This window comes from Pogona vitticeps, chromosome 1, assembly GCF_051106095.1.
Source record: "Pogona vitticeps strain Pit_001003342236 chromosome 1, PviZW2.1, whole genome shotgun sequence".
Lineage (NCBI taxonomy): Eukaryota > Metazoa > Chordata > Lepidosauria > Squamata > Agamidae > Pogona > Pogona vitticeps.
The window spans coordinates 46,893,911-46,909,066 of NC_135783.1; the positions used below are offsets into that span (position 1 = coordinate 46,893,911).

The 15,156-nt window shown below is 42.0% G+C and overlaps 1 protein-coding gene across 5 annotated transcripts in view; it reads right to left on the reverse strand.

Moving 5' to 3' along the window:
- LOC110074672 (uncharacterized) overlaps positions 1–15,156 on the reverse strand; it is a 39,756-nt gene that overhangs the window by 16,325 nt on the left and 8,275 nt on the right. For 3 of the 5 annotated variants that reach the window (XM_078383039.1, XM_078383041.1, XM_078383042.1), the window contains exons 5-16: positions 14,608–14,760; positions 12,983–13,103; positions 12,009–12,159; positions 10,852–11,012; positions 10,046–10,091; positions 9,208–9,347; positions 8,087–8,237; positions 6,877–7,028; positions 6,557–6,714; positions 5,606–5,774; positions 5,355–5,423; positions 2,594–3,509 (exon numbers count right to left, since the gene is read on the reverse strand). In XM_078383039.1, the coding sequence (XP_078239165.1) occupies positions 2,594–3,509; positions 5,355–5,423; positions 5,606–5,774; positions 6,557–6,714; positions 6,877–7,028; positions 8,087–8,237; positions 9,208–9,347; positions 10,046–10,091; positions 10,852–11,012; positions 12,009–12,159; positions 12,983–13,103; positions 14,608–14,760 (2,387 nt within the window). Of the gene's footprint in view, position 1; positions 3,510–5,354; positions 5,424–5,605; positions 5,775–6,556; positions 6,715–6,876; positions 7,029–8,086; positions 8,238–9,207; positions 9,348–10,045; positions 10,092–10,851; positions 11,013–12,008; positions 12,160–12,982; positions 13,104–14,607; positions 14,761–15,156 lie in introns of all 5 variants that reach the window. The other 2 variants (XR_013540413.1, XM_078383040.1) reach the window with 2 other exon arrangements.

Genomic DNA, 15,156 nt, shown 5'->3' on the forward strand with positions numbered 1-15,156 from the left:
CCTCTGCCCCTCTGTGGCCCCTTCCTGGCTTGCCAGTAAAGCATTAATTGAAGGGTCAAGCGTGTGCTCTCAGATGCATCATTTTCATGCTCCTTTGGCCTCTGCTTGGGTGCAGTCTGGTTTCTCTGCCCAAGGACTGAGCAATAGCAGCTGTGCTCAGAGCAGTCCCTAGATAAAATGAGTCAGGGCCTGTGAAAAGCTGAAATGATTTGTGCTACCAGGAGGCTGATGAAAGCATTTCATTATTTTGGAACTGCTGTTCCACAAGGAATGCCAGTTTGCTAAAACTCTTAGCTGCATTTTGATATATTTCACACCTGCCCTGAACACCACTGACAGCTTTTAGTACTTCCTCTGTCCCTCAGCACCAAACCACTGCACTTTCCAGGTGTAAATGACACAATCCTATTGGTTATGCAGCTCAATTGGAGCAGGCTAAATAGGGTTGTTTAAGTTTGCTGAGAGGTCCAGTATGCCTTTTGGTGCAATCCCTGCCTCCACCTCAAGCAACTCTATTTGGCCCACTTCCCTTAAGAAAACAACCAGGAAAACCCCCACCATACTCTTTCTGGGAGAAGCTTTCAATTTAAAAGAAAATTCTAAAAGTAGCATTGATAGCGCTCTAATAGACTTCCTTCCTGTCTCTCCACAGAGGAGAGGAATTTTTCAATTTTCATATATTGTGAAATGGGTGAGCTACCTCATTAAGGCGCTTTACGATATTGGGAAACTGAAAGCAGGAGGAAGATTTAGCGCAGCAAGCTACTCTTTGGTTTGATCCCAGTAATTCAAATATGTAGGAAACAAACCAAAGCAATGCCATCTTACCCACACCTATGAAAAAGTAGCCCCTGACAATTATGCAAAAACATGTGGGTAGGAACAGGCTGGTTCATGCTGATACTTACATCATTGGGTTGCCAGCAAAAGGAGCAAAACAGCCCATCCCCACAGTGAACCAAACAGCAAAATAAGACAGGGTCTCATATTAATTTTCACTGCAAAATGCATTAGGGCTTATTTTCAGGGGATGTTTTATTTTTTTTTTCATGTATATTTAGTCAAATACAGCCATGTCATCTTCTTCTGGTTACTGTATAATGGTGGAGGGCGGGGTTTCACTTAACTGGGGCTTATTTTTGGGGTAGGGCTTATATTACAAACATCCTGAAAAATCATATTAGGGCTTATTTTCAGGTTAGGTCTTATTTTCCGGCGAAACAGGGTATATTTAGCTACATGGCATAGTTATTTGGTGTGTCTCTATGGTGACCACTGAGGGAAGCAAAGAGTCCAGGAGCACTCGTGGGATTATACCATGCTGCCCACAGATCCCCAATGCCGTTCATACGGTTAACTTTTTTTAATTATAAAAAGGAAAAATGTGATTAAAAGCAGAAAAGAAAACCACAAGCACCAGTATCTGTAAGGAAGATGCTGGGCTAGCATCCAAGGAGAAGTACTGCAATAGTAGAATCACAGAACTATTGATTGGAAGAGACCCAAAGTGCCATTGAAACTCAGAAAAAGCAGGAAATCCAAGAAGAGTGACAGCTTCATGGGAGTAAATGCCTCATCTTCGCACTCTATTGCTAAGGTGAGCCTGCATGAGTTTAGCGTGCTGTAGAAGTTTCCCTTGGTTCAGCATATTGCCTGGACTTTGCTCTTTCCTCCCTCTGTTCCAAAAACTTAGTTCATTTTACTGCTAGGACTGTTCAAGTTATTAGATTCTCTTCCTGCCCCATTGGTTTTTATTTCCTTGTTTATGCAGCGGTGTCACTGCTGAAGTTCATAATATTTGCCTCCTGCCTTGCTGCGTCTTTGTTTTGCAGGTTGGAGGTGCACAAATAATTCTATCACAGCAAACTCTTATGGCTCTGGGCGACCCTCCATCCCAAGGAACAGCTGTATGCAGTTCCCCTTTCATACGAAGGGGCTTTCTCCAGGATCCCATAAATACTGGCACAGACCCAAACAAGGATTGGACTGCAGTTATCTTGAAAAGGGCACAGGTCAGTTTGGACTCTGTCAGGAAGGTACAGACGGGGGGGGGGGGCAATGTACATCTCTAGTTGCAACCCATTCACCTATTTCTCCTTCCTTCACTCTTTAAAAGCACACACATTGTCAAGAAAGAAAAATAGCTGGTGGTGGTTCCTCATCACATTTGTTTATGTTTGAAATGGAGTACCTGGCTACAGCGCCAGTATTTGGGAGTTTGATTCCCCACTATGCAACCTGGGAGAAAAGCCACCCTATGCAATCTTCGACAAACTGTACGGTCCCAAAGCACTACCCAAAGGTGGAACTAATAAACCACTTCTGAACATTGTATACTTAAAAAATCCTAGGAAAAGTAATTGTAAATCAGAATCAATCTGATTACACATACATTATTTATTTGTAGTTCTCCTAAAGAGCCTTGACAAGTCTCCCTGCTATCCAAGACAGGCTAAGTTACTTTTTTTGAACTACAGCTCTGGCCGTACTAGGATGAATATTCTAGCAGCTGAAACCCCCAAAGCAGATCAATCCATTTCTGCCTGCTGTACTGCTGTTTGTTCTTCATCAAGATGAGGACCCCCAAATCTACCTGAAGCCGGGGCTCAATCTGAGAGGTGAGGAAACAGTCGCGGATGACACAGACTTTTTTCTTCAGAAGCGCCATGTCAGGCCAGGCATGATGAGCATTCTTGAATTTCTGTACTTCCAGTAGAAAATGCAGTCCACTTTCCAGCACAGGAAGGCCATGAACCTGGAGGTGTTTCAGAAAATGGAGCATTTCAATAGTGGGAGAGCCCTCGGCTGCCTTCCTGAGAGACTGCCAAAAACAGGCCTTGTCTTCTCTACTGGGCTGAACTGTGGCAGCTGCTGATCCAGTTTGAACTTTCTGACTCGTTAAATGCTTGAGAACAACTTTGGCAGCTATTGATTCAAGGAACCGTTCCAGCTTCTTCCAGCGTTCTTCGGTGATTTGTGAAGGCTCTATCCTGTATTTCTTCAGCTGTTCGCTTATTTCATCCCAAAACTCCTTAAAAGCAGGTGCAACAAAGGAACACAAAGCAAGTTGGATTTCATTCCAGCTAACATCGCTTATTTTATTCTGGACCAACTCTTTCTTTAACATCATCTTCAGTTCTTTGGGGAGACAGGGGCTTGACCCCAGAGCCCCTGGCTTGACAAACATATCTAGGAATTTCATTGCACAATCCAAACGTTTTTTCTCATCCTGGCAGGCCTCCACTTCCTGGAGCAATCCCAGAATCCCTTCCAGCTCTACAGCCTGCATTTTACGAGCTGCCTTGCTAAACACATTCAAGACAACAGTGTTACCAAGCACGTCTGGTGGATTTGGAGGGGTGGGAGAATCCCGAGGGGATGGTGATCTTTCTCTACCCCCTTGCTTAGTAAAGTGTGACTTGGGAAGTGCCTTCTTCCTATGCCTTTTCCTGTACAGCTCTTTTCCTTTTGGGTCATTGACCCAGAAATTCTGACTCTGCTCCCTTAGCCTGCAAGAAGAAGGGCATACAAGTAAGAAAAACTGCAGCACAGAAACAGACCTAAGATTCAAAACATTTGAGTAAGAAGCCTCCCCTCTCTAACAGAACGTTTGCCAGGAGTTCAGCAGAAATATTTATTACCCAGGAGATTTAGTGAAGCTGTCTTCTAGTCATGTACAAATGAAATGCACATCCTGTTTGAAGAGCAAGTTGTTCAAATCACAGAATGATGCATTCGCTTGTAAAATGAACACTGACGGCCACACTTGTGAGTTTCAAAGAATATCTTGGCAAGAACAAGGGAGCCAGAAGGCAGAGGGAGAAAGGGGAACAGGAGCTGAAAATGCACTCTGGGACCCAAGAGGAATATGCTGAGCATATGTAAGCCCTATTGGAGTTTAAGGCCCAGATCCATTTATAGAAGCTTTTCCTCTGTAATCATGTGTTCAAAATATTTCCTTCTTCCTGTTTAACATAAAGGAAGAGTCTCAGCTACTAAATCTTGGTCGTTCCTTTGCATCCTCACCTCAGAGCCTTTAATTTCTCACTCGTCTTAGTTATATCTTATCTATAAATGTAGGAATTGGCCCTCACAACTGACCTGCTCCTGGACAATCCCATGTCTGTCAGCTCAGATGTAAATCTTACTGAATTCAATGAGATTTATTCTCCTGTAATTCTGCATACAACTGCAGGCTGATTTATGCATTCATGTATATAGTTCAAAACTTTTTTATTTTAAGTTTTGCAGTGGGAGGTATCGACTGACTCCACTAAGGACTACTATATTTGAGATGAAATGATTTTAGGCAATATGACATCTCTGTATTGCTTAATCTCAGGGTGCCTGTTTCAGACATTCACGACATCAACATTACAACAACTACTTGATGACCAGTGAGGTGCAGCAGTTAGAAGTTGGCTTAGAGCTGGGAAGAATAAAGTTACCTCTTCGCTAGGGTCAGGAAGATCACAGAGCAATTCATTGGCTGGTCACCATCTCTCAGTATATTCTGTCTCACAAGATTGTTGGGAGGATAAAAATGGGGAAGACAACCATCTACATCATCCTGAAGACCTTGGAAGAAGACCTCTTTAAGATGATGTCGATGATCCTCTTCTCCATAACCAACCAATCAATTACTTTCCATGTCAGCTGGAAACACTCTAAATCTGACTGAAGGAAACTTCATTAGATAATGAAGTGTCAAGGGGATGTCATTGCTTTGCTTTGCTCAGGAAAGCTTCATGGCCCAATCCCTTCATAGCCTTGCTGTCCCTTTGGTTTAAACCACCCACCATAAATAGGGAAGTTAAAAACTTTCAGGACTCCATGGAAAGTTCCTCTTGCCCTGTGTCCTGCTACTCACAGCACCCTTCCAGAGGCTGGTCATGAAATCAGCAATTCCGTCCTGCCTCTGCTCCTCCAGCAACTGGCATTCTGCCCCTGACCATGAAGGTACAGCCATTTATTGATTTATTTAAAATATTTTTACCATACTTTTCGTCAGAAGTATTGTAGGGTTGCTAACAATGGAACTTCTAAACATTAACCAATGTGCATAGCACTTGCCATCAAGAGTGTTTTGATGCACTGGATTATGGTCTCAGATTATTGGAAAGACAGAATTTACCTTGTTGAACTCTAATTTCCAGAAACATATTTCAGCACCAAGGCCAGGGCTAGAGAAGGTGTGGCTCCCATCATATGTTGGACTGCTACTCCCATCATTCTTTATTATGGGCTATGCTGGCTACGGATCACTAAGGCTGCATAACAGCAACGCCTGGAAAGCCATGCAGTTCCCACTCCCAATTTAGTGCCATCCTTGATTGATACAAGAATCTCATTACCTCTTATCTCCTTCTTGCTTTATACTCCCAGTACTTTGGGCTTTCAGGTGAGATGTTGGTACACAGTAGCTGCAAGAAACAGAATTGGGTTGAGAACTTATTTCACCTGCAATGATATAGTTTAAAAATTATTTATAAAGGCCATTAACTCCTTGGGGAAAAGACACCTAATAGCTCGAACTATTTATCACCTTTATTTCTTATTTAATTTTGTTGATAAACATGTAACAGAAAGCCATCTTAAGACTCACTCAAGGAAAGTTGTGACTTCATAGTGAAGATAATCAAGCCAAGCGCTACCCAGAACAGCCAATACATAGCGAATTACAGGTTCAAAAGTGGAAGGTTTCAAGTCTCCACTCTGCGTGGAAAGAGTCCTCTCCAGATGCTTGACATATTCTAGCATACTTGAGCTAAGTCCTGCAGGGAAGATGGACACAAAACACAGCATTGGTTTAGGACTCCAAGGATGCCAGATTTACAGCGTTTGCTTGTTTGACCAGTTCTGTATAGAGGAGAGGAGAATTGGATTACAATTTTGGAGACCTAGTTTCAATTTCCTAATTAGCCATGAAACTCATCACGGGGTAACACAGAGCCTATTATACTCTTTCAGCCTGATCGCCCTCACTGGTTTGTTATAAGGATGTGAGAAGTAGGGAACCTATGTATGCTACTATGAGCAAGATATAAATGTGAGGAAGAAAAGAAAAGATAAATGAAGTTCCCCTGAGGAACCACCACTAGGCTTCCAATTTCTATGAAAATTCCAAAGGAGCCAGTAAATTAATCCATAAATGCAATCTGTCACAGAAACGAAACATGATGAAGAAATCTGCCTAAGGATGTTTGTTCCTCGGTGCCTATCTCAAGCATAGATCACAATAGCTCCAAAGATAGAAAGACAATTGTGGTTCCATTCAATAATGTCCAACTGACTGACCCTCTTCCTTATCCAATTTTAAGGTACAAGGAGACCATGTATCAGAGAATGGAAACATTTGTTCATTTAATTACAACTCCCAGAATCCCATAGGCAGGATGGCCACAAGACATGCTGGCTGTGAGAGGTTCTGGCATCTATAATCCAAAAAGCATCCAAAACCATTCAACGTCCTATGTAGTTAATGTTTTCCAATTTGCAGGCCTTGCCTTAGCTTGGCTTGCGTTATAGAGCTAGGGTGTCTCCTTCTCATGCTCACCTAGACTGCATCCTGGACTAGATGCCAGAAATGTGTCAAAAATATGCAAAGCAATTTGGTGGACTTCAGACAGGGTTGCCTGCTGCTCCCATGCACTTTTATATAGCTTTAGTCTCCTCCACAGCAGGAAATTATGGATCTTCTCTGGATTCTCAAACCTGAAAAATAACCAGGAAAGGAGGCAGCATCAACTCAGCGGTGAACTGAAAAAAATGCTTCTGTTGTAGATATGGGTCAAAGCCTAAATGTGAACAGTAAAATTTTTAGCAAGCTGCAAAAGACAAACAAATGAAAACAAATGAAAATCCAACCCAACTCACCGAGCCAAGTAGTGAAGAAAGCCGTCACCGTCCCCCAAGTCAAACATCAATGCCTGGAGAAACCGGGTGGTCGTCGGTCTTTCAAAAGGGTCCTCTGGGAAATGCAGCTGCTCAGCTGGAGCAATTCCATGTTTTCCTTTCTTTCTCAATTGCTGAAGCCAAGATGAATGACAGGATAAGAATGGCAAATAATGACCCATGCTGACTGGGAACAATGAAAGCTGCACATCAGCACATCTGGAGGGCACCACCCTGGAAAAAGTTACCTAGCTGCCACCCTTTTCTCAGTCTGAAGAGGGATAACACTGAGTTTTCCACAAACCAGTTATGAGGGGCCACCTCACCATACCAGCTTGTCTGAATGTTATGATCAACTGGGGAACCTCCTCAATCTGTTTTTTCCATGTAATATCCATGTAATAGCATGCCTTGATGGGCTTGAAAGACTACAGCCTTCTCAGTGGCCAGACTTGTATTCTCAAACAGCTCTCCATCTCAGACTTGGATGGTTTCCTCTCTAATTGTCTTCTGCTGCTTTGTAAATACGTTTTTCTTTCCAGCAAGTTTTTTGTTTTATTTCCAGATTTACCAATATTAAGTAACCTTCTTGACGACTGTTTTATCTGTTATGCCTGCCTATATTTTTATTCTGTGGTGTTTTAGTATGTGAATTCAAGTATTGTAAGTGATTTGATATGTGATTTTCACTATTATAAGCGGCTTTGAATGTCTATATTATAAAAGTTGGATATAAATCTTACGAAGAAATTAAAAAAACAATTGTAGATAATGGGCCATAGACAATTAGCTGCTGGGTGACAATAATCCATTCTATGTTTTCTATTGTAAGATGTACTTATGGTTATGGAACAATAATGGAATAGAAGCCAGAAAAGGCTTATTCAAACAGAGCATTGTTCTCTGGTAAATATCTGATTGTGCACTGATTATATTCGTTTTTACTGCCATCCAGATAACACAAGGCTTAAATTCCTACAATCAGTAGCAATAGTTTTTTTATCGATTCATTTAAAAGATTTTGATTTCTTAGAGTGAAGAGAAATGGGATTAAGTGTGGACAAAAACTGTGGTAAGATTTGTGCTCATTTAGCACCAAACACCACAAAGCAAGAGGAACATATGCTCCATTGGGATATGCTAAAACAAAATAAACCAATTATTTCCCATCTGTAAGGATTGATACATATACCATTTTCTTGTCTTTCTTTCGCTTCAAAGAGCTCAGCATCTCCCTTTGGTCACCCAAACCAGGAAGCAGTGCTGCCGTGTTAAGAGAAGATAGGAGATCAGTACTCAGGAAAAGCTCCTCCTCCATCTGGGGCCTTGAACTAGGTTCAAGCCTAAAGAGGTTTTAAAATAAATGTATGGTATTACCAAATGTAAAGCAGGAGAGAGAGAGAGAGAGAGAGAGAGAGAGAGAGAGAGAGAGGAAGCAGGGCTTCAATCAATTAATTCTCAGCTTGACTAAAGGCATGATCACACGAGGCAATTGCCTCCACCTGGAAGAGTGGTTAGAAGGGTCTCTTCCTCCAACACCACCACCACCATGTACTTTTCACCTCCCCTGGGGGTCCTCCCACCAGCAGCCTCTGAACTCACAGTACTACTGTTCACCAAAGAAGCTACCCGCACAGGGCTTCTTTTACCTTGCATGTAGGCTTTGCCACCTACTGCTCTTCTCACCTCTCCACCTCACCCCCCCCGTCCTCGAAGTTACAAAGGCAAGACTACTGTTTTGCCTCCGAAGGAGCATGCTAAGGAAAGGTGACTCCCTTTCTCCCTTTCCCCCCTCTGCTCCTCTCCCATCCCCCTCCCTGTCACACTCTCGCTGCTGGAGTCGCTATCAGATTGAGGAAGGGTTGCAAAGAATGGGTGGAGAAGTGGATCTTGATTTGATTCCAAAAAGCCTCCACCTACCATCACTTGGCAGAGATGGTCTACTATATCCTAGGTGTTAATCAAGCCCCAGGGAAGATGGGAGAAAATAAATCAATTCCATGGCCATAACATTTCAAATAGGAAGATATGAATTGGTAACGTTAAAATACATTAGAATGGTCGCCCTGGTATATACACCATGTGATCACAATTCAGTACAACTGTATAAAAAGTATTGTTAGAATCAGGGAACGTTTCCCAGGTGTGACCATTGCCTTAGAATGGGCCTCAAAGGGCCAATTTACACACTGCCACCACTACATCAGTTTAAAATATTTCATGTGACAGCTCACCACATGGGCATGTTTACAAAACCTTCAGCAAAAAGTCACAAAAGAAAGGCTGACTTGATGGTCACCTCTCATAACAAACCTGATTTGGGCGGTCCTTTGGTAGTGAATGAGAAATCGAGGGACCCAGTAGGAACGCAGACGTCTCAAGGCATCATACTGCTTCCGGCTCAAAGCAGCAAAAGCTGTCTCCTCAGGGCCTACAGTTTCACCCAGCGCCTTCTACCAGCAAAGGGATAGCAGTTATTATTTATTATTTATTTTATTTATTACATTTATAGCCCACCCATCTAGTCATATAGACTACTCTGGATGGCTAACAACATATCATATAACAATTTAAAATCATAACAATATATCACTAAGTAAACAATGATCCAAGATGGAAGGAAAAAAAAAAACAAGGTAACAAAAATTCAGACCGTGGATGGAGGGTAAGATTGTAATGCGATTGTGCAAAATGCATCAAAAGGAAACTGAGACCACTTTATATGTATCTCAACTACTGCTACTGCCATTGACATCTCTTAGATTGCTCCCACCTGATTAAAAACCTTGTTAAGAACTATGCCTGGAAAGATGGAAGACTGTAATAGTAGGTGGATACCACAATCCTAAATCTTGTGCTCACCAAAGCTAGAAACCAGACAGACTTTAATGTGTTCAGATGAAGATCTATAAATAAAATTATGAGCGTATTTGGTTGAACGTACTGTACGTCCATGATGATGCAGAAAACCACCCAGTATTGTCCTAAACAGCCTAATTAGGGCTTGATCAGATGGGCATTTGTCCTACTGTTCGGTCCACTGTGGGAATGGATTGATTTCTTAGTTCTCCCAGGAAGGGAAAGTTCTGACTACTCAAGCTGTGACCTGGTTTAAAAGAAAGGACACTTTCACCTCAGCAGGCTTACTCACCTGAAAAGCAGGAAGGACTGTCAGCTTGTACTTGGCTTGAATGTCTCTGCCAACCAAAGAACAGGAGCATCAACAACAAAAATCCCAAGAAGAGCTATGGCAAGCAGAAGTGGTGAGCTCATACTGGCAAACCCTGAAATCTAAATCTGGCAAGGAGCACAACTTTCAGAACAGGGTGCTGCTAACACATCACATGAACACACTGCATAGTTATAATTGTTCCCCAGTCTGGTATCACACAAGCATCTACCAGTGCTTGGAAAAGTTATTTTTTTCTGGAGTACAGTTACAAAACTCCCCTTGATAGTATGGCCATGCTAGTCAGAGAATTCTGACAGCTTTAGTCCAAAAAAAAAAAAATCTGAATCAGGAAAGTATGGAAACTAGCACAACCACTCAAGTCAGACTAGACCCATAGCTTGTGTACATCATACATGAAAAGAGAATGCATCTTGTCTCTCACTTTCCCCATAACGAATCTTAGATGGCTTGCATCTCCCTTGTTCAGTTGCCTCAGAGACCTCAGGGCCTTAGAGCAGCTAAGCCTGGATGCTTTACATCAATCACCATAATGCACAACTGTGTGTCACCCATGTAGCCCCTTCCCTTGGTGGCTGCCGTTGCTCACCATGGTCAACCAGGTCAAACAACCATCAGCTCTCTAATTTGGGCCTAATCTGTACCACTGCTGAGGAAGAGAGGCCAAGGCAAGTGGTGGTAATTCTCAGTGTCCGTTCTCATGACAAGAAGGAGAAGATGAAATTAATTCAAAGGATTTGGTTTGAAGAATTCCTTTCCACCCCTACCGGAAGCCACTGGAAAAGAACAGCTGTGTCTCCTTGGGTGAAGCTGTGGCCTCCAAGCATCTTGTGTGCTCCATGAGATCCTCACACTCTATCCAAAAGTCTAGGAGGTGGATCCCCAGCGTTCCATGCAGGAACTGCCTGAAGCTGTCCATGCCAGCCCTCTGCAAAGCAAAGGAGAGAGAAGGGAATGAAGGCTGGTGCAGCTCTAACACTCATCCCTCAGGGCTCCAAGATGTTCAGCAGAGGATGCCAGGCCATTGTCATGGGTAGATAAATGTAGCTAGATTTATAAATCATGGCTGAGGCTGTTTAGGCAAACTTCTTTGCCTTCATATGGTTCAGATCCTGTGAGATCTGCTGGAGCCACATCAGCAAAAGTGTCAGAACACAGCAAGCAGAGTGTTGTAGTCCAACATGATGGACAAAAAACAACCACACCAGTAGAGAGGCCAGCTAATATTACAGTACATATGGTTTGCCAAGTTTGCTGAAAATCACTTGGCTAGGAAGACACATTCAGTTTTTTGTTTTTTTGGTCGGGCACACCAAGAAATATATGACCTAGCAGGAGTATACTCTTCTGTTACTTGTAAATAATTTCAATCCAGACAAAGGATTCCTAGCACCATCACTCAAAGAGATTGTGTGCCTATCCTGTCTTTTCTCTCTTAACAATTTATTTATTTATTTATTTATTTATTTATTTATTTCGTTCACAAAATGGAAGAAGTGGAAAAACACAGGAAGTGATGCACAGAAAGCAATTATGACTAGAGCCGCATAAAATTCTGTGTATTAGGCTCTGCCACTGAAAGATAAATGCTTCCTCTGGAAGCAGTCCAGGATCTCCTATTAAGATTTTGTTTGAATTTGCATTCTCCAGTATGCATGTCCAGCTACTATTGTGGCATCCAGAAAGATTTTACTGCAATGTTCACAAGAAAAGAAACACTTGGTGTTAGAAAAGTTGAAAGGGTTTTTTTTGGATATCCACTGCTTAGACTGGGGCAATTCCCCCCCCCCATGACTTTGATAAGCACCACACGGTGGGCATTCACATGGATAGGAAGGTTGAGAGTGCCAGAGGGAGAGACAGAAGCAGGACAAAGTAATGTGTCTCTCAGCCAAGCTTCTTGACAGGATGCCATGCTACTTACAGTCCCTAAAACATCTTCTTTGAGTGGCTGCAGAGCTGCAGTTCCAAAGCCATGAGAGTAACACAGATCTAGCTGCTCTTCCTTGGAGTTGGGTGTTTCATCCAGGTCAAACTGCAAAATCTTCCTGGGTTCTGAGATTGTCTTTCCATAACTTTCAAAGGAAGGAATAGAACAGCATGTAAAAAATAAATCATTGATGTGGATAGGTATTTATTGCAGTACAATCTAGTATCATACCCATCTCTTGCGCTCACCTTTGATCTTGAAGCTGCATGGAATACCTTCCAAACACAGAAAAATTATGTCTATATTCACTATTAAAAGTGAACAGCACTATATGCAATGCTTTGCAAATAACATATTTCTCAAATTTCTTGTCTATGGCATGAGGATATTGTGCATTAACTTTTAGAACACTATCCAAGAACTTCAGATGCTTAAAAAACCAAACCAATTGTCATTTTTTCAGTTATGAAAGAGTTCAAAGGTCATTTATTTATTCAGCTACCAATTTACACAAATAGTGAGAAACACTGCAAAGGTCAGAGGACTTCAAGCTATATTTAGCAAGGCAATAATCTTTAGTTTACAGATGCAAGTTAAGAATGAACATGCTCCTACAAAACATTCAGCAATCTAAGGCAAGCTAAGCCAAGCTGAAGATGTGTACCTTTAGATTTACTATTTATCTTTAATGAGTTCAAAGTGGCATATAAGGCTTTCTTCCTCCCTACTTTACCTCCACAACAACTTTGTGAGGTAGCACATTCTGAGAGAAAAGGACCAACCCAGGTTATCCATTGAGTTTCATGGCATAATGAAACATTGAATTCAGTGGGAACTTGATCTGGATCTTTCCATTAACATTGACCTCTCTGAGTTCATATCTTCACAGGTCAAGCTTTCAAGCATCTATTGGAAAATTAAATCTAGTCTGATATCTTCGTCATGACACTTTTTAAAGCCCCGCTTACCCATCCATGTGAAGCTCAGTGAAGTCTTGCTTAAGTGAGGAGACAGGAAGAGCAGCTCTGCTGTTAGGAATTAGAGATACCCTGGGCTCTCCAGCACTGGCCCCACCACTTCTGAGCCTTCCTGCAGTGAGAGATCATATCAAGATTAAGATCAAATTACACTGCCCTGAAGGCAGTGTAATGGCATCCTCTTCCAGACAGCTTCTGTCCAATTTTTTACTGCATCTGAGCAGAAATGCATTTGGCAGAACTGTGCTTAAGGATGCCTCTATCTGTGAGCAAGTTTGAAAGTGGCTGAAGATAGATTTTATCAACTTTGCCTGAAATCGTGTTGTGCAGTTCCACCTCTACAATGACAATGGTGATATCCACTACCACTGCTTAAAGCTGCCCTTTTGCAGTTTTGGAGAGCACACAGCTCACACCCAATGTGACAAAGTCAAGTACACCTCAAGATCATAAAGAAAGAGAGAGGCTTTAATCAGCGGTAATCTGACTCTCTTGGTGGCATCCCTCTTCACTGGGGAGACTAACTCTGCCCCCACGATTTTGGCCTTTCTGTAGTCATGAAAATGTCTACCTAAAAAGGAAGCACCTCAGAGGTTGTAGTACAGCAGAGATGTTAACAGTACAAATAGATTAAAAGTTCAAAGAAAACACTAAGGGCATTTATTTATTTAAAATATTTTTACCCCGCCTTTCTCCTTAAAAGACAAGAAAAGGCCAATAGCTTTCTAATACGTGGTCAAATCGCTTTGCATTCTTTAGTACTCATCTCCAAAAACAGCTTAAACCAGGAATGGACAACTTGCGGCCTTCACAATGTTGAACTGCAACTCCCAATACTGGTCACCATTGGCTATACTGGCTTAGATGGATGAGAATGGCAGTCCACCAACATATGAAGGGCACAAATACACCATTCCTGCCTTAGGCCCAGTTCATAAACCACTTGTGACATTTTATTGCTGTTCGACATCATTAAACAAAGTAATCTTTGCATTTAAGAAAGTTACAGAGGAACTCTCCACAGAGCTTGGAAAAAGTTTGGGGTTTTTTTTTCTTTTTGTTGTTTTTTTTTAATTACCACTCCTAGGAATCACCAATCAGCATGGCTACTTGCCCAGTTGACAGGGGTGTATGTATTAATTGTAATTGTAATCCCCAAAAAGTAATTTTTACATATTCTGTCCTCCTCCTTTTTAGATTAAGTCTTTGACTTGATTCTCTTCCAAATAGAGTATAAGATGAAATTGAGGCCTCTCTTCTTCATTCTGCTCAGTAGGGCCTTGGATTTCTACCTCAATAACATCAGCAGCATGACAAAAATAAAGCAGCATTTTACTGGGGAATTGGGGAGTAGGACAGGACAAATTTAACAGATTCAAAAAAAATTGTTTCAGAATGTTGCTAATGGTCAAAGGCGGAGCAGGCCAGAGACGACCTGCATATTTGTAAATGTAATAGAATGAAGTTCCTATTTACAAAAGAAAGCTACCCAAGTTACATTTGGCTTTGGGACTTCTCGTCAGTCTGGCAACTAACTGTGCAGTCCTTGAAAACTTGAACTGGGCCATGGTATTTCTGCCTCTGTTCCTCTCAACTAAACTGCAGGCTTCTCTCACCACTTGCGCTTTCTATGCTGGATTCAGATAAGAGACTCTGTAGCTGTAGGCTGCTCAGACATTCTGCAGCTGGAGACTGGCCCAAACCCAAGACACTTGAAGACTCCAACGAGAGGCCAACAGTGATTCGGCCAGGTAAGCTTGCAAAGCGGTCTGAATAAAAACATACACACAGAAAGTTCAAAAGGTGGGAAAGAAAAAAACATAAAGTGTGATGAAGACTGGTCTTCCACCTAAACTTGGAGGCCCAGATATTTGATCTAAATCATGATACATTATCTCACTAGAAGAAGGCTGAGAAGTGGTGGAGCCACTGCTGATGAACCAAGAATATCTCCAGTTCGTAAGAGGAGAGCTGCTGCTGCCTCCTTAGCATGGATCAGACAGGAGTGCCATGGGTTTATAAGATGCTCAAAGATTAAAAGAAGAAATAGCAGTGAAGATTCCATCTCCTTCCAAATACTAGGAACAATGTCCAAACTGGCTTTAACTGGCTTTTTAACCAAGCAACGCCTACATGTGATCTTCTGTTCTGCTGACATAGAGATT